The 24572-nt window shown below is 35.1% G+C and overlaps 1 protein-coding gene across 1 annotated transcript in view; it reads left to right on the top strand.

Annotated features, from left to right (window-relative positions):
• Positions 1–19204, top strand: part of LOC141296317 (uncharacterized) — a 37059-nt gene extending 17855 nt beyond the window's left edge. The window contains exons 2-13 of the mRNA XM_073827572.1: positions 4675–4736; positions 7202–7297; positions 7387–7470; positions 7567–7659; positions 9163–9356; positions 9449–9642; positions 10568–10650; positions 10735–12708; positions 13699–13862; positions 14257–14335; positions 15743–15801; positions 18289–19204. Of these exons, the coding sequence (XP_073683673.1) occupies positions 4675–4736; positions 7202–7297; positions 7387–7470; positions 7567–7659; positions 9163–9356; positions 9449–9642; positions 10568–10650; positions 10735–12708; positions 13699–13862; positions 14257–14335; positions 15743–15801; positions 18289–18460 (3254 nt within the window). The 3' untranslated portion in view covers positions 18461–19204. The remainder of the gene's footprint in view (positions 1–4674; positions 4737–7201; positions 7298–7386; positions 7471–7566; positions 7660–9162; positions 9357–9448; positions 9643–10567; positions 10651–10734; positions 12709–13698; positions 13863–14256; positions 14336–15742; positions 15802–18288) is intronic.
• The last annotated feature ends 5368 nt before the right edge of the window (positions 19205–24572 follow it).

A 24572-nucleotide genomic window follows, 5' to 3' on the forward strand; every position in this document is an offset into this window, starting at 1 on the left:
AGATTATCAGTTTTCATTAGTGCTTTGTGCTGACGCTTCTCTTGAACTGCGGAGCTACAAGCGATGTCACTCCACATTAAAAACGGCAAAACGGTATTTATTGTTTGGATACTGTAATAAAATGGACAGAATTTGAAACCTAAGACTTTGTTTCATATCAAAAGTAAGCACAAAGCTTATTGCTATTTATTGGATGGGAGGTGCGCTACAATGTTCTGTTCATTAAATGAAATAGGTTAGGCTAATAGATTCTTGGGATTTGAGAATCGATATTGTTTCATTAAAATGAGAATCAATGAAAATCAAGAAACCAATATTTTTTACCCAGCTGTAATATCTGTTTTCATACTGTACATTATAATGTTGTCAATTTATTTTGTAGCTTTTAAACTTGATTTTAGTTTATTTGAGTGTTTTATTTTTTATTTATTCAAAATAGTGCAGGATTTTAATATCAACTATTTACATAAACTAAATCAAATATACATTAAAACATGTTTAGATGATGCACATGTACATATGTAGCATATTTTAGTATGAACATACTCCATTTGTTTTTGGGCTTGAAAAAAACAACTAAAGCTCTGTAGGTGACTGAAACTTAACCAACCGTCAATATGCCATACTGGGATTGGTAATGCAAGAGCAGTCAATAGTAAAACTGTTTATTGGGGCCGACCAGAAAGAACCAGTTGAAACACTGTGTTGTTTCATTAAACTGTGCATTACATATTTGAATTTGGTTGCACCTGTGTTTTTAGTCAATGTGGAAAGATATGAAGTCACATGGAAAACCTAGATAAAAGTGTAAAATAACATGTTTCATTTGACGCAATTTAGCACTAGCTGTTTCAAGGAGACATTTAACAGGGGTTACATTATACAAACACTGGCTTGTATTCTGAATAATGAATTATCTGCCAAAATCATTTCTATTAGGAAAGTGCTCTACACTGAGCGTTTATGGTGTTAATAAACATGTTGTCACCAAAAAATGATTTCAGCTTGGCCACTCTCTGAATGTGCACTATTGTGCTGTTGAGTTCTGTGTATGTGGCGACATGCCTAGACTTCCTGTTCGGTCATTATTCCATCATGGCATTTGGACCACAGTTATTGATTCCAGCAAATGGAGCCTCTTTATGTTTTGGCAGTGAATAATGAATGAGGAAAGCCATGCCTCCAGTGATATCCCCATCAGGATCTTCCTGTTTCTCGTGCGCGTACACCTATAGAATCCAAATGAGCCGGCGGCAGAGGAAGAGAAAACTTGAGAAGAAACCATTCATCATGAGGTAGACGGCGTAGACGCTCTGCCTGACGGATCATATAATCAAGCACAGTCTCGTGGGAGTCTCCCCGACCGCCACCATCTCTCTAGGCCAGATGTCTTTTATTTCGAAGAGTGTACACAAGGTCCAAAGAAACAGCTGACCTTTCCTCCCAAACATGAAGTAATAGTCACCGATTGGTACCATATTAACTTTTTCACAGTGGAAGCAATTGTTACTAGTCATAAGTGAGATGTGATTTATTGTGTACATGTTTTTGGAGTATTGATGAAGAATAAGTTAATGAAGAAAGTTTGACAGAAAACAGGGTGACCATACGTCCTTTTCCCCCCTGAAAAGTCCTGCTTTGGATTTCTAAATTGCCTAAAATGGCTTTGTTAACCTGTTGATGTGTTCTATATAGTCTTTAAATAGTATTAGGGGCCAACCACTGTATCCATTGGTCGTCGTCGTCTTCTTCTTCCACTCTGGGAGTCTATGGCAGCCACTTGTGAGAAAGTTATGAATTTTGGCACACAGATAACTGGCAATTTTTCTCAAAAGTCTCAGTAATTCACAAAAAGTCTCAGTATTAACCATAGCAAATTTGGAGTCTCTAACTCAAACTCTCTAGCGCCACCAATAGGCCAAAAATGCACTCATATTTCTGCAAATAACTTTTAAACATTTCAAACTTGTCCCAGACAGTTTGTCTGTTGTCAGTTGTCTTTTCACCAAAATTGTCTCAGATCATCCTTAGACAGTGCTGGCAGAAATTCTCAAAAAGTCTCAATAATTCACAAAAAGTCTCAATATTAACCATAGCAAATTTGGAGTTTCAAACTCTTTAGCACCACAAATAGGCCAAAATTTCAATCATATTTCTGCTAATAACTTTTGAACTTTTAGAACTTGTCCTAGACGGTTTGTCCAATTTTCACCAAAATTGGCTCGGATCATCCTTCTCAAAAAGGCTCAATAATTCATGCAAAGTCTCAATATTAACCACAACAAATTTGGAGTTTCTAACTCAAAACTTTCTAGTGCCACCAATAGGCCAAATTCGCTGCCATATTTTAGTCAATAACTTTTGACCTTTTCGTACTTGTCCTAGATGGTTTGTCCGATTTTCACCAAAATTGGCTCAGCTCATCCTTAGACAGTGCTGCCAGAATTTCTTAAAAAATCTCAATAATTCACAAAAAGTCTCAATTTTAACCATTTAACCATTTTGAGTCTCTAACTCAAACTTTCTAGTGCCACCAATAGGCCAAATTTGCACTCATATTTCTACTATTTTTATTTTTGTTTATTTTTTCGAACTTGTCCTAGACGGTTTGTCCAGTTTTCACCAAAATTGGCTCAGCTCATCCTTAGACAATGCTGGCAAAAATTCTTAGAAATGTCTCAATAATATTCAAAAAGTCTCAATATTGACCATAGCAAGTTTGGAGTCTTAAACTTTTTAGCACCACCAATAGGCCAAAATTTCAATCATATTGCTGCTAATAACTTTTGAACCTTTCGAACTTGTCCTAGACGGTTTGTTTCAATTTTCACCAAAATTGGCTTAGATCATACTTAAATGCTGGAAAAATTCCCAAAAAGATTCAATATTAATCATAGCAAATTTGGAGTCTCTTAACTCTCTAGTTCCACTAATAGGCCAAAATCTCACTCATATTTCTGCTAATAACTTTTGAACTTTCAGAACTTATCCTTGATAAGCACTCAATTTCTGCTGATAACATTTGAACTTTTGGAACTTGTACTAGATGTTTGTCTGATTGTCTTGTCCAATTTCCACCAAAATTGACTCAGCTCATCCTTAGTACTGCCAGAATTTCTTAAAAAGTCTCAGTAATTCGCAAAAAGTCTCAATATTAACCATAACAAATTTGGAGTCTCTAACTCAAACTTTCTAGTGCCACCAATAGGTCAAATTTGCACTCATATTTCTACTATTTCTACAAACTTGTCCTAGACAGTTTGTCCAATTTTCACCAAAACTGGCTCAGCTCATCTATAACTCAAACTCTCTAGCGCCACCAATATGCCAAATTTGCACTCCTATTTCTGTTAATAACTTTTGAATTTTTCGTACTTGTCCTAGATGGTTTGTCTGATTTTCACCAAAACTGGCTCAGCTCATCCTTAGACAATGCTGGCAAAAATTCTCCAAAAGTCTCAATAATTCACAAAAAGTCTCAATACTGACCTTTTCGTACTTGTCCTAGATGGTTTGTCCAATTTTCACCAAAATTGGCTCAGCTCATCCTTAGACAATGCTGGCAAAAATTCTCAAAATGTCTCAATAATTCGCAAGAAGTCTCAATATTAACCATAGCAAACTTGGAGTCTCTAACTCAAACTCTCTAGCGCCACCAATAGGCCAAATTTGCAGCTTTGTCACCAAAGTTGGCTCAGATCATTTTCAGACAACGCTGGCAAAAATTTATCAAAAGCTTTTTGATATACCAAACCGTTTTCATAAAGCATCTAAACAAATTTGACACAATTTTGCGCAAAAATGACATGAGGCTATATCGTCTCAACGCTTTAGCGGATTCAGACCAAACTTGGTACGTGTTATACCAAGCATTACTCAAGGGCACATGTGTAGTTTCAACACAACAAAATATATACAAATTTGACATTTTTGGTTTATATTTTCTGAAAAGTTTGGCCAAAAATCATAAGAGTGATCTCAATACATTCAGAGTAACATACCGTATTAAATGATACCAAATTTTCTCTGTCAGCCATTTTATGCATGGACCATTTCAAATTTGTAGTTTTTGTAGGCAAAAAACTGTATAAATAAACAGAGATTTTCAGTAATTTTCATGATGTTTTGAGCATTTAAGTATAATTGGTGTGTGAAAGTGCGAATATGAATGCTCTCCCTGACTTGCAAAGTGATTCACTGGGCAAGTATACAGTACAGCACAATTGTAGTAGTTTTTTACTAGCCCAGACCTTTTCCAAATCCTAGCTTTGCTTTGCCTGACATGTTTTAATGTTTATTCTTCATGTCAGGAGTACACTTACAGCATAGCGTAAAACATTTGTGTTTTAATGGTGTTTCTACAAGTGTCACTGCATTCTTAGAGTTATAATGCAAAGACAAGCACAAGTTGCCGTTGGCTGCTCATTAAATAAAACAGCTCAGTGGAGGTTTGCTGTTTATGGGCACTGGTCATTTCACATTGACTTTAATGATCGTACGCTGTTTGGCCTTTGTTGCCATGGTGTGCTCACGAGAGCGATTGCTTCAGGCTACGTGTGATTAATGACATGGAGCTGCTGTTTTAGATGAAGCAACTTCTTGCCGTCGCCGTTTCATCTCTGTGCATCATTTACCTCCACTGACGTGATGCTGTTGTTTTTGTTTCCCTTCCAGTTGAGAGGGAGGTGGTGCAGAAGAGAACATTCACCAGATGGATGAATCTACATCTAGAGAAGGTCAGTAAGAATTCATTTGGATCTTATGAACCTAGAAGAAAGTGTTAATAGACTTCAGATGTTCAGATTTTCCTCGTTGTGCACAGATAAAGCCGTCTCTGCGCTGGTCACTCATAGCCTACTACAAACAGGAAATGTATACCCCTGTCTCTGCTGAATTATTAATGAAGGAAATTGAAATTGTAATTTCTTAGCATTAATTATACATGAGGTAAAAACATTAACCTAGATTGTAGGAAGAATATTAGGGCTGAGGAAATTTTTGGGGGGAAGTAGTGGTTTAAATGTATTATTGTACTTTTATAAGTGTTATTACTAAGTAAGATTTTTAATGTTTTTTAAAGAAGTCTCTTCTGCTCACCAAGCCTGCATTTATTTGATCAAAAGTTCAGCAAAAACAGTAAAAATATGAAATAATTTTACTAGTTAAAATAACGGTTTTCTATTTGAATATTTTTTTAAATGTAATTTATTCCTGTGATTTCAAAGCTGAATTTTTAGCATCATTACTCCAGTCACATGATCCTTCAGAAATTATTCTAATATTCTGATTTGCTGCTCAAAAAAAACATTTATCATTATTATGATGCTGAAAACAGCCGAGTAGTTTTTTTTTTAGGTTTCTTTGATGAATAGAAAGTTTAAAATAACTTCAGAAATAGAAATCTTCTGTAATATTATAAATGTCTTTATCATCACTTTTGATCATTTTAAAGCATCCTTACTAAATAAAAGTATTAATTTCTATAATTTCTTTCCCAAAAATAAATAAATAAATAAAATAAAAATTATATTGACTCCAATTATTATTTCAAAATCTTTTTATTTCAGAAAAATGCTGATCTTTGGATCTTTCTATTCATCAAAGAATCCTGAAAAAATATACTCAGCTGTTTTAAATATTGATGCTAATAATAATAATAATAATAAATGTTTCTTGAACAGCAAATCAGCATATTAGAATGATTTCTGAAGGATCATGTGAAGACTAAAATAATGATACTGAAAATTTAGCTTTGATCACAGGAAAAATTATTTTTAAATATATTAAAGTAGAAAGCAGTATTTTAAATAGTAAAAATATTTCACAATATTACTACTTTTGCTATACTTTGGATCAAATAAATGCAGACTTGGTGAGCAGAAGATACTTCTTTAAAAAACATAAAAAATCTTTTGGTTGGTAGTTTATATATTTTTTTGGTAACACTTTACAATAAGGTTCATTAGTTAACATTAGTTAACCACATTAGTTAACATGAGCTAATAATGAACTGGACTTATACAGCATTTATTAATCTTTGTTAATGTTAATTTCAACATTTACTAATACATTATTAAAATTTTGTTAACATTAGTTAATGCAGTGTGAACTAACATGAACAAACAATGAACAACTGTATTTTCGTTAACTAATGTTAATAAAGATTAGTAAATACAGTAACAAATGTATTGTTCATGGTTAGTTCATGTTAGTCAATACATTAACTAATGTTTAACTAATGAACCTTATTGTAAAGTGTTACCATTTTTTTTTTATATACATTTGCTATAGCTTACCTTTTTATTTTACAAATTAATGTAGGATACTTATTAAGATTATTTTTATGTAAAATAATAAAAAATATTATTTTAAAATACCTTTATTTTTCTTTTCTTTTTTTAATATTCTTTGATTTTTACCCTCTGAAGCTCCCTTCTTTCACTTTCACTCTCAGATTTTTCCTCCTCCTCTTATTAGTTACCAGAAATGGCGAGACGGACACAAAACACACATATGCGCGCGCACACACACACACACACACACACACACACACACACACACATATTTGCATGAGGCATTAGTCATTGAGCGCAACAGTAGGGCGACTCGTTTAAGCCTGCTCTTTTGTTTTCTCTGGCAGCCCTCCGCTGGTCTTCTTGTGTTGTAGACAGCTTATAGATTGTAGAGTTGCCATTCTTCAGAGCCTCATAATACTGACTGAAAACACTCAGCGATGAATCCTTTGTTTTCATACACAATGTCGCTCTATTCTGGGACCCCGAGTTTGGCTTCTTCTCAAAACTGCGACCCACTATTGGACAATTACACTCTGTCTGGTCTGTTTTGGTGGAAAATTTCACCCTTAACCCTACAGTTTCCACTGTTGTCCCTTCATATCCTTTTAATACTGAGAAATGTTATTGTTGAAGATAAGAGTGGGATTTTTCACAATACACATATACATGTGTTGGCTTGTTTTAAATCACAAATACTGTAAATGAAATTACTCAGAATGAAACTTTACTTCTCAGAGTTCTCCGTTTTGTTTTAAGTATCAACTTTGTCTTAGTGTCTAAAATTTCACTTTCACTTTTTTTTTCTTAAATATAATGTTTTAGTTTATATTGAAGTCTAATATTTATTGAAAATGCACAATTTGCAAGTTTAAATACTGAAAATGCATGTGTTTTTTGGTGTGCAGTGCAACCCTCGTTTGGAGGTGCGCGATCTGTTTCGTGATATCCAGGATGGAAAGATTCTGATGGCTCTACTTGAGGAACTCTCGGGATGCAAACTGGTAAGAATCATTTCAGCAGAATTTCTGAATCACATTACTTCATCTGTTCCCATGAACGACTAAGAAAACGCTGACCTTTGACTTTCCAGCTGCATGGCTTTAAGCCATCCTCACATCGTATTTTTAGGCTCAATAACATCGCCAAGGTATTGACATTTCTGGAAGAAAGAAACGTAAGTATCGTTTGACGTCTCACACCCTTACAAAAAGCAAATAAAACACCCTGGATGATTCTCCTGAAAGTGTGATAAATCTGTTTCTGGTTATAGGTGAAATTAGTCAGCATTGATGCAACAGATATCGCAGATGGCAATTCATCCATTGTGCTTGGGCTTATCTGGAACATCATACTGTTTTTCCAGGTAGAGTAATCTTGCTTTTTAACTGCATATTTATTTATTTCTACATCTTGATGGTTCTAATTGGATTTAGTTGGGTTAATCAATAGATTAACTGTGACTTGAGTCATTCCTAGTTAAAGTCAAAAGTTTACATACACCTTGCAGAATCTGCAAAATGATAATTCTTTTGCCAAAATAAGAGGGATCATATAAAATGCATGTTATTTTTTACTTAGTACTGACCTGAAAAAGATATTCCACATAAAAGACGTTTACATATAGTCCACAAGTAAAAATAATAGTTGCATTTTTAAAAATGTTCCCCGTTTAAAAGTTCACATAAACTTGATTCTCAACACTGAATGATTTAAAGCTGTGGTTTTTTGTTTAGTGATAGTTATTCATGAGTCCCTTGTTTGTCCTGAACAGTTAAACTGCCTGATGTTCTTCAGAAAAATCCTTCAGGTCCCACAAATCTAGTTGTTTTTCAGCATTTTTGTGTATTGGAACCCGTTCCAACAATGACTGTATGATTTTGAGATCCATCTTTTCACACTGAGGACAACTGAGGGACTCATATGCAACTATTACAGAAAGTTCAAACGCTCACTGATGCTTCCGAAGGAAACCCAATGCATTTAAGAGCCGGGTAAATTTCACTTATTTTGTCTTCTTCGAAACATGTATCTTCTGTAGCTTCTGAAGGGCAGTACTGAATGAAAAAAAAAATGATATCTAGGCAAAAATAAGAAAATCTTCATTCTGTTTAAAAGTTTTCACCCCCTGGCTCTTAATGCATCGATTTTTCCTTCTGGAGCATGAAAAGATGGATCTCGAAATAGTTGGAAAGGGTTCAAATACACAAAAATGCTGAAAAACCACAGAATTTGTGGGACCTGAAGGATTTTTCTGAAGAACAGCGGGCAGTTTAACTGTTCAGGACAAACAAAGGACTCGTGAACAACTATCACTAAACCAAAAAAAACAGCTGTTAATCATTCAGGTAACAACACAGTATTAACAATCAAGTGTATTTAAACTTTTAAACAGGGTCCTTTTTATAAACTCAACTATTATTTTCTCTTGTGCACTATATTTAAACGTCTTTTATGTGAAATATCTTATTCAGGTGAGTACTAAATAAAAAGAACATGCATTTTGTATAATTCCTCTTATTTTGATAAAATAATTAACATTTTGCAGATTCAGCAAGGTGTATGCAAACTTTTGACTTCAACTGTATGTGATTTTGAAGTGGTTGAGGGAAACAATCAAGGTCTAATTGGACCAACGATTTCTTTTTCAGCAACTTTTGAATTTTGGCAATCACGTAATGGTGGATTAGTGTCCAAATGTGCGCTAATCTTATCTTGTTTTTGAGACAGAGCAACTCTTTTATCACTGATGTCTAGTCAGTGTCAAGATAGGACCAAAGGGTTTACTTAGCAGCATGACAGGAAATGCCACCCCGCTGAGTAAATGCTTGTCATGTACTTGTTCAGTAATGACCTGTTTGTATTCCAGATCAAGGAACTCACAGGGAACATTAAGAGTCAGTTCCCTTCCTCCTCCAGCCTGTCATCCATACCCACCAGCTCCGATTCAGACACTTCCCATTCCAGCACGCCCTCAGATGAGAGGAAGCCCAATATTGCTCCAAGAGGTCATGGAAGGGTCATCAAGACCCTTCTCCAATGGGTCCAAAGACGTACTAGAAAGTAAAAAAAGATTTTAGTGAAAACTAAAAATTATATATTTTTTTTAATTAGGACTGGCCCGATTTAGGATCTGTGCTGCTTTGTTCTTCCAGATATGGAGTTGCTGTGCAGGACTTTGGAAAGAGCTGGACAAGTGGTCTGGCTTTCCTTGCTGTGATTAAGTCCATTGACCCTAGTTTGGTGGATATGAGGAGGGCTTTGCTCCGAACATCCAGAGAGAACATCGAGGAAGCCTTCAGAACAGCACACTACAGTCTTGGCATCCCAAGACTCCTAGAACCGGAGGGTAAATATCAAAGTGTTAGATGATGGCCCCAAATATATATGTACACTGAAGTCACACTTAAAAATAAATGTAATTGCATTAGATATCAAAATCAAGTAGCATCTGTAAACAAATGATGAAAACCTTTCTCACAACTAAGTTGTCTTCTACAATTTAACATTTAATCATACATACGAGTAAATGTGTTTAATAAATGTACACTGCCATGTTTAAATTTAGGATCAGTAAGATTTTAAAATGTCTTTTCTGCTCATCAAGGCTGTGTTTATTTGATTAAAAATGCATAAAAATTATTTATTACTAATAATTCTAAATTATTATTTATTTCTATGATAACAAAGACTTATATTGTTAGAAAAGATTTCTGTTTTGAATAAATGCTGTTTCTTTTAACTTTTTATTCATCAAAGAATCCTGAAAAAACTATCACAGGTTCCAAAAAAATATTAACCAGCACAACTGTTTCCAGCGTTGCTAATAAATCAGCATATTAGAATGATTTCTGAAGGTTCATTTGACACTGAATATTGAAAATTCAGCTTTGCATCACAAAAATAAATTATATTTTAAAATATATTAAAATAGAAAACTGTTATTTTAAATTGCAATTATATTTCATAATACATTACCTTTTCTGTATTTTTTTTTTTTTTCAAATAAATGGATTAAATGCTTATGATGATCCTCATTTGATCCTCATGTTTGCTAAACATTAATACATTAAAATGTTAAATTAATAACACTTGTTATTACGTTATGTCAAGCAAAATATAGTCAATATTCAAGTGAGGCTGTGTCCAAATACCTTTTGGGGTCACGGCATTATTTATGTAACAAAATGTATCTTAGCTACCTTCCATTTGTTATATAGCTTTGAAATACATTTCCACAGTTTAACTAAAAATGATGTGATGTAACTCCTCAGATGTGATGTTGAATCCCCCTGATGAACAGTCCATAATGACCTATGTGTCCCAGTTTTTGGAGCACTTTCCTGGAATTGAGGAGGTAGGAACTTTTAAACAAATTACAACATCACTTCAAGTCTTGTACATCTTAACTAAATGTGCTTTGTTTGATTGTTTTCTCCAGGATGACACGTCAGATATTCTGGAGCGAAATAAAGCCGGCGTTCGAATGAACGAACCTCCTGTTCGGAATGGAGTACAGAGGAAACGGGAGTCTTACATGGTCAAGGGAGACGTGGTTCGGCCGCCACCCAAGATCTTCATTTCCTCAGTGTCTGAAGATCGTGAGCAGATCACATCCCCAGTCCTTTCACAGCCTCCTGAGGACAAGCCTTGGATGAGAAAACCATCGTCGGTGGGTTCAAGTCCCAGTCCTGCAAATGAAAAGCCCAGCTTGGACTTAAACACAGATACAGTGGTGTCCACCACAAGCTCTCCGCAACCTTCATTCTCGGATTCTGCTGTCAACTCACCCGACTCGTGGAGTGAGGTACTTAGCGAGACTACTAACTCTCACCAGATCAGTGAGGATCCCGTAAGCGAGAGCAGTACTGCTGGTGCTGTTGAAGTGACCTCCGATTTAGGTTCACCATTTTCGCCAGAGAGCACACCGGAGAATCATTTAGACCGTGAGCTTTTCATAGATGAGGGAAACTACTCCCTTGGCTCCATGGATAGTTTACATGCCAAATCCACTGCGCCATCTGAGGAGGATGATGCTTACAAATACATCTTAGACCTGAAAGAAGAACAATCTGCTAACCATTTGCCCTGTGACGACATGAGGAATAAATCAGATGCAGAATGTTTAGAACAAATTGAAACCAATCCTTTGGAGCACCAAGAACCAGTCAAGCCATCAATTGATGATCCTTCATGTTTGGAAAGTGACTCAGGATACTTTCAGGATAATAAGGAAGAAATGGCATCTCAACCTGAGGTTGAGAGTCTACTCACTTCCACTGTTGAAGAAGAAGTGAGTGAAGTTCTAGAATCTGAAGCTTTTCAGGACAACGTTGAGTCTTCCAATACAGAAGCCATGCAGATGGACGCTCTCGAATTGACAGATGGACCTGAGGAGAAGCCTTTCATATTTGAGGATGAGCCCGAATGTCCAGTTCTAAAATACGAGAGGGTTTCCATATCAGAAAGTGAGGAGGATCTTAAACAGAGCACTGATCTGCCTGAAGAACCGACAGAGGAACCAGACAAAATCCTTTCAAATGGTCATTCTGAAACAGAAATCAGTGACCTCTGTGATGGGGAACAAAAAACTGTCTTTGAAAGTGAGGTGAAGGATGTGGTATTCGAGGAGGAGCCCGAAGAACCTCCGATCTCAGATCGGAGCCAAACAGAAGTTGAGGTTCCCGATGAAGATCAAGTGTGTTATATGTGTGGAGGTCCAGTGGCCAAGAGCTTGAGCGAACAGGGCGATTGTCTGTCCCATTCAAACTCAACCGAGAAGGACTGCAATTCAGACTCGAGACTTTTCAGTGAATCAGAAGGAGGTGGAAACTTTGAGGACAATCCAAAGGAAAAGAACAATGAGTTAAACGGAACTGTAAGTGATCTCAAGAATGAGCCAAGAGAGAGTAAAGGTATTCATGAAGATCTGCTTATTATAGGTAAGAGCGACTTGGAAAGTGGGTCAGACGGCATAAGGAGGACAGAGTTTTCCCACAATACGAATGGAGAAAGCCAAGCTCAGGTTTCAGACAATATGGAGCCTGGAGGGGCCAAGGATAACAGACCTGTATCAGTAGTGGACTCCCACTACACTGTTCTGAATTCAGTTACTGAGGAGTCTCTTTCTGACACCAACATCCATGCTGGAGAAAGCGACTCTACACCGTCCCAAAGCCCAAACAGACAGCGTCTAGAGGTGTCCAGCACTGAACTGCCAATTGAAGAGGAAACTGAAGACTCAAGGTTTATTATTGGTGTCCGTGGATACCCTGAAAGACGTCCTGCAGAGTTACGCTTGTCCCTCAGCATGACTCCGCTGCAGCCGGCACCTCCCAAGCGTTCACTTACTGAATCGGATACAGACACGGAAGATGCTTCAGACGACCATGGCAAGGGATTTAAGTCGAGAAAGGTTATTTTTCAGTCTTACTTTTTCCTTTGGCCTAGAAAACAAGACAGTGACCTACAAACAGAAGCAGTGGTATCAGCATATGAGCTCTTTTAGGGTCACAACCTCCTTTTCCAAATGTAGTTCACTTGTGTGCATTACTCAGAGTGAATTCTTGCTTTAATGATCTGTTACAGTTGCTGTTGAGTCCTTTGAGTATAGCCCAAATATTCAGAGCCAAAGGAACTAATACTGTATTCATTTTCCTCTCTAGCAGATTCTAGAAAGGTTGATAGTTGAGAGAAACTATGAAAGATGGGTTCAGTTGCAGTGTCAAACAGTGCTTTGTGTGACTTTCTTGGCTCTCCTTTTTTTTCCAAATGACCTTTTAATAAGAGTGGAAAAAAGCTAAAATTAAAAACGATAGTGGTTGAGATTGTGATGTATAATTCATATTGAAAATGTAAAATCATTTATCATTAATTAATCACCCTCATGTCATTCCAAACCCATAAGACCTTCATTCATCTTCAGAATACGAATTAAGATATTTTTGATGAAATCCGAGAGCTTTCTGCATAGACAGCAACTCAATTGACACGTTTAAGGCCCAGAAGGGTAGTAAAGACACTGATAAAATAATCCATGGGACATCGATGGTTCAACCATTTTGTGCACAAAGAAAACAAAAATAATACATTTATTTAACAATATATTCAACATGCATTGTACTGTCCTGAACGTGTGTCGAAAACTGACACGGAACAGAAGAAATTGTTGAATGAAGTTATTTTTGTTTTATATGCACACAGAGTATTCTCGTAGTTTCGTAACATTATGGTTGAACCACTGATGTCACATGGACTGTTTTATCGATGTCCTTACTACCTTTCTAGGCCTTGAATGTGTCAGTTGCATTGCTGTCTATACAGGGTCAGAAAACTGTTGGATTTCATCAAAAATGTCTTCGTTTGTGTTCCAAAGATGAACAAGGTCTTACATGTGTCCATCTAGGATAGAGTGGGATCTGCGCATATCCAGGAGCAAAGCCCATTTGACAGGCACCCGGGAGAATGGGGCGCTGTGGAGCCTGATTCACCAGCTGAGCATTGTGAGCTCATTAAGACAGATGAAGACCTGACCAGCACCGGTGCCAGAGAAAACACAGGGGCTCTGAGGTATGGCTCTATTAATAGAGTCTGCTACAGATACTCAGCCTGTGCCACAGGGGAGCATTCTGTTTTCTGAAGGACGTGATCTCATGAGCCGCTTAGATCCATTGCAAATTGCCTTAAATGTACTTAATGTTTAGTTTTGAAACCGTTAGTGCTTAGTGAACAGGTCATAACCATTTTAGATGAATGATGCAAATGTTTTGATCTCACAGCTTTTCATTACAGCTGATTGAAGTCATGAAATTTACTGGTACTCTGTGCTTTTTGGCCAGGATTCAATCTGTCATGAATAAATTAGCTTAATTGTAACTTAGCTCCATATATGGTTTCTTAAAGTTCAGTGAGGCATATGAAACGTGTTTTATCGGCCATAACAGATTTGTCATTCTCTTAATAGGGAAGGAGCTGTGATGGATGCAAGCCAACCTTTGACTACTATACACTTGCGAAAGGTCACTGACATCACTGAATCAAAGGTTTGTTAATGCAAAAGGTATTATTACTGACAAATGCGTAGACTTTAAAGGATCTGTATCTAGGGGCAAGAATATTATATAGAGAGACTCTTGGGTGGGCTGTTTTGACTTCTGACAGTAAATAAGACCCAGAAAACACTAGAAACCACAGCAATCTGCTTTACAATAGAACACCTAAGCAACCACATAGGCACAAACTGGCAAAGGTCAAAAGTTTACATACACCTTGTAGAATCTGCAAAATATTAATGATTTTACCAAAATAAGAGGAATCATACAAAATGCATGTATTATTTTTTTTTATTTAGTACTGACCTGAATAAAATATTTCACATAAAAGATCTTTACATATAGTGTACAAGAGAAAGTAATAGTTGAATTTATAAAAATGACCCTGTTCAAAAGTTTTCATACACATGATTCTTGATTGTTGTTACCTGAATGATCCACAGGTGTTTGTTTTTTTTGGTTTAGTGATAGTTGTTTTTGAGCCCTTTTTTGTCCTAAACAGTTAAACTGCTCACTGTTCTTCAGAAAAATCTTTTAGGTCCCACAAATGCTTTGCCTTTTCAGCATTTTTGTGTATTTGAACTCTTTCCAACAATGACTGTATGATTTTAAGATCCATCTTTTCATACTGAGGACAGCTGAGGGACTCACATGCAACAATTACACAAGGTTCAAACGCTCACTAATGCTCCAGATAGAAAAACAATGCATTAAGAACTGGGGGTGAAAACTTTTGAACAGAATGAAGATGTGTACATTTTTTCTTATTTAGCCTAATCACATTCTTTTCACTTAGTACTTCGCTTCAGAAGCTACAGAATATACTTACATGTTTCCCAGAAGACAAAATGAGTTAAATTTACCCTGATATTTAAATTCGAAAAGTTGTCACCCCCTTAATGCATCATGTTTCCTTCTGAAGCATCAGAGAACATTTGAACCGTCTGTAATAGTTGCATGAGTCCCTCAAAATCTGTTTTCAACATCGATATTAAGAAGAAATGTTTTTGTGCACCAAATCAGTATATTAAAATGTTTTCTGAAGGATCATAGGACACTACAAACATATTCATTTTAGATGAATCCATTTTAAAATAAGTTTGGCTGCTAAAAATTCAGCTTTGCCATCACAGGAATAAATTAAATTAAATATATTAAAATCTAAAACAGTTACTTTAAATTATAATAATATATCACAGTTTTACTGTATTTTTGATCAAATAAAAGACTTCTTTCAATTAAACTTAAAAAAAAACCCACACCAAACTGTAAAACAATAGTGTATATAAATGATCTCAGCTTGCAGTGTATGTCTCCACATACTTCATTTGTTTTTCTGGGACTATATAAATTTACATGTTCTTTGATTTCACTAATCTGTGGTTTTCCTTTTAATAGGGACAAAATGGGAAGGCCTTAGACCGCAGCAAAGTGGACAGTACCATCATAAATAAAAGGTAACTAAAACTATATATTCAAAATGTTCAAGAACAGTGTTCCCAACCTTTTTTCTGCCACGGCACAGTTTTGAAAAAATAAGTAAAAAAATCCCATGGCACACCACTAAGTGCTAAAAAAAGATAAAAAATAAACAATGCATTGTCAGAGTTGGTATTTTGGCTTTATATATGATCAGACACTTGCACTTAGCATTTTCTGAAAATGGAGTTAACAAGGTTTTTGAGGAGCGAGTGACGTAGTTATGTGTTTTGTCCATCATTAGAACAGCTGCATCCGAGACGGTAAATTAATCGCATTACATTTTTATCAATTCACAGGTTATAAAGTTTATTGTAGCTATATGGACTCTCAGTTTTTCTTGTTGTTTAATACATTTGGCCAAACTCTCATGATATAAAAGATAAACCGCTATGCACAGGATATTTAAAACGTACAAAAGTATATTGGCTGGCTACAACTAGAAGGCAAATGCTGAGACTCTTCTCCAATCTTCAAACACACAAAACATTAGCCTTTGTAAACAGTGTTCCTTGCGTAAAGAAAACACTGTACTTATTCAAACATGAGTTCTTTATTTACCTTTGCATTGGGAAGTCTGCGTACTTCATTCTGAATGGAGCCGGGGTGGAGTTATAAGGTTTTATGGATCCAGTAGCATTACAAAGTTTGTTTGAATGCTTTTCATTGGTTAAAAATTTGTGAAACCCACAAACAGATATAATGATGACCAATAGTACTGATTTAAAATAATAATAACTAAATATAATAGAGATAGGAAGTTTTTGATAATTTTCCACGGCACACCTGACAACCTGTCAGTGGTTGAGAAACACTGGTTTAGACTAATCTTTTGCTTAGTTATCCAAAAAAAAAATTTGTAATGCAGTACAAAGACTTGTATCTGTGATTCAGCCTGTGATGTTATTACTGGTATTACTGTTATTATCTGGTTTTATAGAAACAGTCAATCCCAATTTCCACCCTTACATCCTGCAATGTAGCAATTTGAAATGACTCAGTGCATTAAAACCTGCTTGGGCAAACACCTCCATCCCTGTTTTATTAGACCTTGTGCCTCAAATCCGTGTGTTTGTATTGTTCAGACTGGGTGTCGTCTTTGTACCTGTGATGGGAGTGTGTTTGGGGGTGTGGCATGGGTTGTGTTTACGCCCCTTAGCTATTTTAAATCCTCAAATGTATGATGCTTTATGTTGTCAATGGCAGTCCTGCAGTTATGTAATTGAGTAAACCGTTTACAGCAACAGTAATCTAGGAAGGACGGAAGCATGGTGTATTGAGACTCACCCATGCTTGTCTAAAACTGTTTTTGCACAGTAATTTTACATGACAAGATGCTTCCTGAACATTAACGTGACTTAATTTTAAGTTTGACAAGCGTTTATGTCTTTAGTGTTAACATATTTCTTATTAAAACCACAGTGCAAGATGATATATCAATATTTTTGGTTTGTATTCTTGGAAGGTAAAGACTGTATATTTCTGCTAAGGATACTCTTATGAGGGCTCTAGCATATTAATTAGACTTAAAGCTAATAGAAATGACTAAATGTGACCCTGGACCACAAAAAGTCATAAGTAGCACGGGTATTATTTGTAGCAATAGCAAAAAAATACATTGTATGGTTCAAAATTATCACCCTAATTTTTCAGGGTAATTAGGATGCTTTAGAACAGCTTGGACTATTTGGAATGGTATAGAACTTTGGATTTTCCCATAGACTGTGACAGTTTGCAAAGGGTATGAATAATTTTGGACATGCCACTTTTTGTTCAAATGTAAATAAAACCTGAGAAATATTTTTTTCCACAATGATGCCTCTTATCTTTTGGGAGAAGCCTGTGTCATTTCCGGTCAAAAAAAACTTGCTGGTCGAATAAAAGTAACTTTAAGCCAGGGGTATGAATAATTTCGGGCTTGACTGTATATATTAAGAAATATAACATAGGGCTCTCTAAGTTAAGAGACACTTTTATGACGTCAACAGCACTTTTTTCAAACTTAAGACAAGAACTGCCAAAGATTCAGTTAGAGATACTGAAACCTGTCCCCAACACAGTGAACAAATTATGAATTTGCCTATTATTTTTATAGTAAATCCTGCTAAATCTCCTGATTCAGACTTTTTCACTGGAGAAAGCCACATTTAAAGCTCTTATAAAGCTCTTTCTGATTCTGATTTTGATATTTTGAATGAAGGACTTGTATTTTAGTTGGAAGCTGGAACCATGTGGATTACTGGTGTATTATTGTTAGGTTTTTATCATCCGTTTGGACACTCATTCTGACGGCACCCATTCACTTGGTGAGCAAGTGATGTAATGCTAAATTTCTCCAAATCTGTTCTGATAAAGAAACAAACTTATCTATATCTTGGATAACCTGCAGTTTATTTAAAGCAACAGTATTAAAAATGCTAATTTGACTTGACTAATAGTTTGTGCACTCTTTTGTTTTATTACAGCTACAGCTCGGAGAGCAAGACTGCTGCGAGTCCAGAAAGCACATATGACACAACCTTGTCTGACCTTGTCTACATCCTTTTGGCTGCTTGGCTCTTTGTGTACTGCCTTTTTGTCCTGCCTCAGATTGACTTAAGGACACTTCCTAAACTCCTCTTCAACAAAGATGAATGACTGCAATATTAACACACAAGACAATTAACGCTCACACCTATGACTCTGATCACGTCCTTCTTGTTAAGGAATAGTTCACATGAAAATTAAAGTATCCACCTTATTGTTAAACGTGAAAGTAAGCCTATGGGTGAGACTTCCAGTTCATTAGCCTTTACAAACTAGTGTGTTCATAATTAGGATAATACATTAAAAGTATGATTAAGACACACAAGTTTGCAAAATCAAGCAGCAAAACAAGCTGTTTTGTACAGCTAAAAATAGCTGGATGAGACTGGAAGCCATACACATAAAATTTACAAATGGCTGCGCCCACTCTTTGGGAAAAAATAAGGTGGATAGACATTCTGACTAAAATTTCTTTTTGTGTTCATCGAAACATCAGGGTGAGTAAATGATGACAGAATGTATTTATTTGTTATTACAGTATTTTTGAGTGAACTATCCCTTTAACATGAACCAGGACCTCTGATCCCAGATCTTTAAGGAATAAATAAAAAAAGTGGAATGGAAAATTGGCCATATTGATCAGCTTAGTTGCCTTTCATATTTCCTTTCACATCTGCACACAAAGAAAAAGTGTTTTTCTCTTTTGGTTGAAGGGTTATTGTTTTCAGTCAACTTTTAAATAATATTTGGATGCGTTAGGTGCACATGCTGTACAATTACATACACGATTATTTATAATGCTTCTGAAGAACATTCTTTTTGGCCTTTTATGTTGTTTGTGCATACACTATATGAAGACAAAGCATCTGTAAGACTGTGCAACTGTTTGTATAAAGTAAGTGAAGGTTTTAGGTATGCTTTAAAGCTGTTATGCTAAGATTTTGAATGTATCTTTTTTAAAAAGTGATCACGTTAGATACACCCCATTTTTTGCATTATATAATAAAAATGAAGGCTTTTCAGCACAAATACACACTTAGATTATATTCCACTAACATTTTTTTATGAGATAAGGCCAGGGTATTATAGTATATATATATATATATTAAGAAATATCACATAGGGCTCTCTAAGTTAAGAGACACTTTTATGACGTCAACAGCACTTTTTTTTTTAAACTTAAGACAAGAACTGCCAAAGATTCAGTTAGAGATACTGAAACCTTTCCCCAACACAGTGAACCAATTATGAATTTGCCTATTATTTTAATAATAACTCCTGCACTTACAGTATATATTTTATGCATTCTGCAAAATGCAAGAGCACACAAAAGCTTAACACATTTATTGGTCATTTTACACATTTATAAATACAATATATTGACTGAATTTGTAATATTTTGGACACTGAAGTTGTTAGTGGTGGTTTTTAGGTCTCTGGACTGCTATGAATCCCAAAACCGAAGGATTTAATTTGAGCCTGTGGGGCCTGTAATATTTTGTAAAAAGTTTTTTCTTATATTTTCCTAAATTGTAAGCTGAAATATCCACAGTACGGAACAAGCACACCGGCTGCTGAGTGCTTGTCGCATGATCATAGCAAATTCAAGTGAACTCTGGACAAAACCAGAATGTTAATGCATCCTGATCAATTTATAAGCCTACAAAACATGTCCAAAATTGCAAACAAGCCAAACGTTATGCATGAGAATGTGTATGGGAAGTAACTTGTGTCTTTAACATTTTTGAAAAGTCACCAAGTGAATCCACGTCCTGCTTTTGTAATGAAAATGTTCAATTTTCATGTTTAAATGCACTGGAGTGCAATAAATGATATATCCTTTGGTCGCCGTGTCTGCTGTGTGCTTTATTTGATCTTAATTTCATACATTAAGTCTTAAGTAGCACAGGTATATGTGTAATAATAGCTAAAAATACAATTATGTTTTTCTTTTTTGCCAAAAATCATTGGGATATTAAGCAAAGATCATGTTCCATAAATTTGTTTTGTAAATTTCCTACCATAAATATATTTAAACTTAATTTTTGATTAGTAATATGCATTGTTAAGAACTTAATTTGGACAACTTTAAAGGCGATTTTCTTAATATTTTGAATTTTTTTGCACACTCAGATTCCAGATTTTCAAATAGTTATATATTGGCCAAATATTGACCAATCCTAACAAACCATACATCAATGGAAAGCTTATTTATTCAGATGATGTATAAATTTCAATTAAAAAACTGACCCTTATGACAGGGTTTTGTGGTCCAGGGTCACATCTATAATTTTTATTGCTAAAAGGCAAGAATAAAATTTTGATTTTAATATTTAGACTACTTATGTTCATTGATTATGCACAAAACCAGTTCAATAAATGCATTATTTAAAATAATTTTAGTTTTGAAACATGTTTACTTATTTATTTGACCAAGTATATCAAAAGCATAGTTAAAGGTCATAAAAACGTGTAAGCCTGCATTTTTAAAATGAAAGATTTAGGCCCGGTTTCACAGACAGGGCTTAGACTAAGCCAGGATTAGGCCATAGCTCAATTAGGACATTTAAGTAATTTTTATAAACATGCTTAGAAAAAAACATTGCTGGTGTCCATCTTGAGACAAAACAAAGGCACTGATATATTTTAAGATCAATCAGTGCAATTTTGTTTCAGTTGAAACAGGTCAGACTTACATTTTAGTCTAGGACTAGGCTTAAGCCTTGCCTGTGAAACCGGGGGTTAATGTTTTACAAGTAAATTCAACTAACTGAAGTACTGTAAGGAAATATTGCATATATTAGAAATGAGATCTTATTAACACAAATAGTGTTTTAAGTATGAAATGCTGGAAATGTGACTTAAATATGTGACCCTGGACCACAAAACTAGTCCTAAGTAGCACAGCTATATTTGTAGCAACAGCCTAAAATACATTGCATGGGTCAAAATGGTCGATTTTATTTTTTATGCCAAAAATCATTAGGATATTATCATGTTCCATGAAGATATTTTGTAAATTTCCCACCGTAAATATATCAAAACTTAATTTTTGATTAGTATGCATTGCTAAGAACTTAATTTGGACAACTTTAAAGGCCATTTTCTCATTATTTTAATTTTTTTGCACCCACAGACCTCAGCAGCCAGGCCCTTCTCCCTCAGACTCCAGATTTTCAAATACCTGTATCTATATATTCTAAATATTGTCCTAACAAACCACAAATCAATGGAAATATTTATTCAGCTTTTAGATGATGTATAAATCTCTCTCTTTTTTGTTAAATATTGACCCTTATGACTGGTTTTGGGGTACAGGGTCACAAATTAGGCAACAGAGTGAGTAAATCTTACTAGTCACCTGAAATGTTTTTTTTAATCTTTTATTTGCTTGTAGCGCCACTTGCTGGTCCACTCGAACATCTACGTTGTTTATATCTGTTCTGTCCACGTCGAGCAAATCAGGCCGTCGACGCACCTCAGTTTAATAAAGCTAGATATTAACACATACAACTTCTGACTAAGCACAGAAAAATTAATTTTCCATACTTCATGTTCATCTTAAACCAATATTCGTGACATGATAATTTACACCTCACAGTTGGTCGACTCACTGACAGTCAAGCAGCAGCTGTGGACAGGTGAAGCAATTAGCCTAAATTTGTTGTCTTCAAATAGCGATGCCTTTGTGTCATCTGATGCGATTTTGCTGGGATGATCCAACCAAATGTTGTTCAAACTCCCTTTAATCCTTCAAAATCTGGTAAGTGCTGCAAAATTCAACCCCCTCGAGGTTCACTGTCTGTTATGGCCGCATGTGGTACTTTTCAGGAATAGAGTACAATTTGTTGTCCCGTTTAGTTTTTTTAAGCATTAGAGACACAAATCCTATCTTTTTGGATGAGTAGATATGTTAGATAAATTATTATCTAACATGAAATTAACCTAACATGACATACAGCTTTAAATTAGGCATTTTGGCCTGTCAGTGAATCGTCTTATCTATAAATAACCACTAACATTATACAACAGGTCACATTTTTTTGCATTATCTGTATAATTTATATTAAGTTAATTGTATTAGAAGATTTGAATATTATTCAAAATATTATTTAAAAGTCATTTAATAGGTGGTAAAAATACGTACAAGCAGTATTAAGATATTAGCCTAATATTTCACCTACCTGACCAGAAATGATAAGAACAAACACTAATGTTTTCACGGTTCTTGCCCTGGAAATCCTGGTTCAGTTTGGCCAACAACAAACACAAATGTTTTCAAGATTCTTGCCCTGAATATCCTGGTTCAGTTTGGCCAACCACAAACGCCTTTTGTTTCTCAGACAGTTTTTTGCACTCCTCTATGTGGTTTGTTATAATTTTGTCAGTCTATAAATGTGTTTCCCTGTCTGACCGATTAGTACTGCCCAAAACATGACAATAATTGAACATTTTCAGCAGGAATAATCAGTATGATTAAATATAAATATGTGCGTTCCATTTGGTTCAGTGGCATTGTTTACATTCAGTGCCACCAATATGGCCGATTAATGATGTGTCCTGAAAACACTCGATAATGTTTATATATATATATATATATTATGTTATTGTAAGCACTGCAGAACCTATAAGAAACTCAGAAAAACAGTTATTTATAAAGCTCCAAACATGCATTCTTGTCTCAAACTTTTGTAGGCATCAATTACGAGTACTGAACTGCATGTCCTTTTCTGGTAGACTTGTTCTAGTTCTCCAGGATTCTTCTCATCTGAGGTTTGTGTCACCATTTGCCAAACTGGCAGCCCATTTACCAAACATACAAGAACATTCAGTTCTCAGATCATTTCGGCAAATGCAAAACCTCAGTGGGAAATGCAATGCTTATTCCTTTTAAAGAGTGTTTTACTAGACTGTGGTAAGGTAAAAAAAAAAAAAACACAAACCACAATCTGTTTTTTGAAGCTTATTTACTTACACCAATAAAAAATGAATTCAACTGTTTACATCTTTACACCATATTTGCATAAGCCTCTATCATTGCACAAGGTCAGCAGGTACCGGCACACTATAGTAATGTTTATAAGGCAGACGAGCACGTAATAATCATAAATTTTCATTTATGAAAAAAGAGTTGGGTGTTTTTATTTGGAACAGCAACAGCTAAATAGCAGCAGTGCAAAACCAGCTACAGAAACTGTGGAAATTCATGAGCTCAACTGTCTGGTGTAATACTGTGATGCAAAAGCACTGGTGAGCAATAAGGACAGGTGGAAAATGACCTCTGTATACATGTGTACCCTCATGAATCAAAACAGCGGCATTGCAAAAAGAGATCCTTCATTACATGAATGGTTTCTATCACAGATACCTGGTTATAAATAAATACACAGATATTATTATTCAAAAGTTTGGGGTTTGTACGATTTTGTTTCTTATGCTCATCAAACCTGCATGTATTTGATTAAAAAAAGTGATATTGTGAAATTATTAATACAATTAAATTTTTAAATATATATTTTACAATGCAGTTCATCTCTGTGATTGCAAGGCAGCCATTATTCCAGTCAGAAATCATTTTAATATGTTGATTTGGTGCTCAAGAAGCTTATTATTATGAGTTTTGGAAATAGTTGTGCTGCTTATATTTTTGTGGCAACTGTAAAACATTTTTTTAGGATCCATTGATTAGAAAATATTATTTTTGTAAAAATCTAAAATCTGTCACTTTTGATCATTTTAATGCATCTTGCTGAATAAAAGTATTAATTAGTAAAAACAAAAAAATCATACTGACCCCAAACTTTTAAACTATAGTGTACACTATACAGTATGCATTTGTGCAGGTGAATTACTGTTTACGTGTGTATATTTATGAAAAAGGCTGATAAATCCAAAAGACTATTACATCACTGCTCAAAGCATTTCTCTTCATAACACCATAAACATAAAGGCTAAAGTATAAAACATGATGAAATTAAAGCCTAGAAATGTTAAAAGAAAGCATTCAAGTTTTATTTGGTGGGTAGTCTATCTTTAAGTCATTAAGTATTATTCAAGTATTATTATTATTACTATTATTATTATTATTATGAGAATCTTAGCACATACCCAAGGTTATCTGACTACTGAGCGATGCATGACGTCACTCTAGCAAATCAAGCTGTAATTCAGATATTTTAATTGGGCAGTAGAGAACTGTAATGTGTAGAAGGAAGTGTGACTA

The sequence above is a fragment of the Garra rufa genome, chromosome 21, assembly GCF_049309525.1.
Source record: "Garra rufa chromosome 21, GarRuf1.0, whole genome shotgun sequence".
Taxonomy (NCBI): Eukaryota; Metazoa; Chordata; class Actinopteri; order Cypriniformes; family Cyprinidae; genus Garra; species Garra rufa.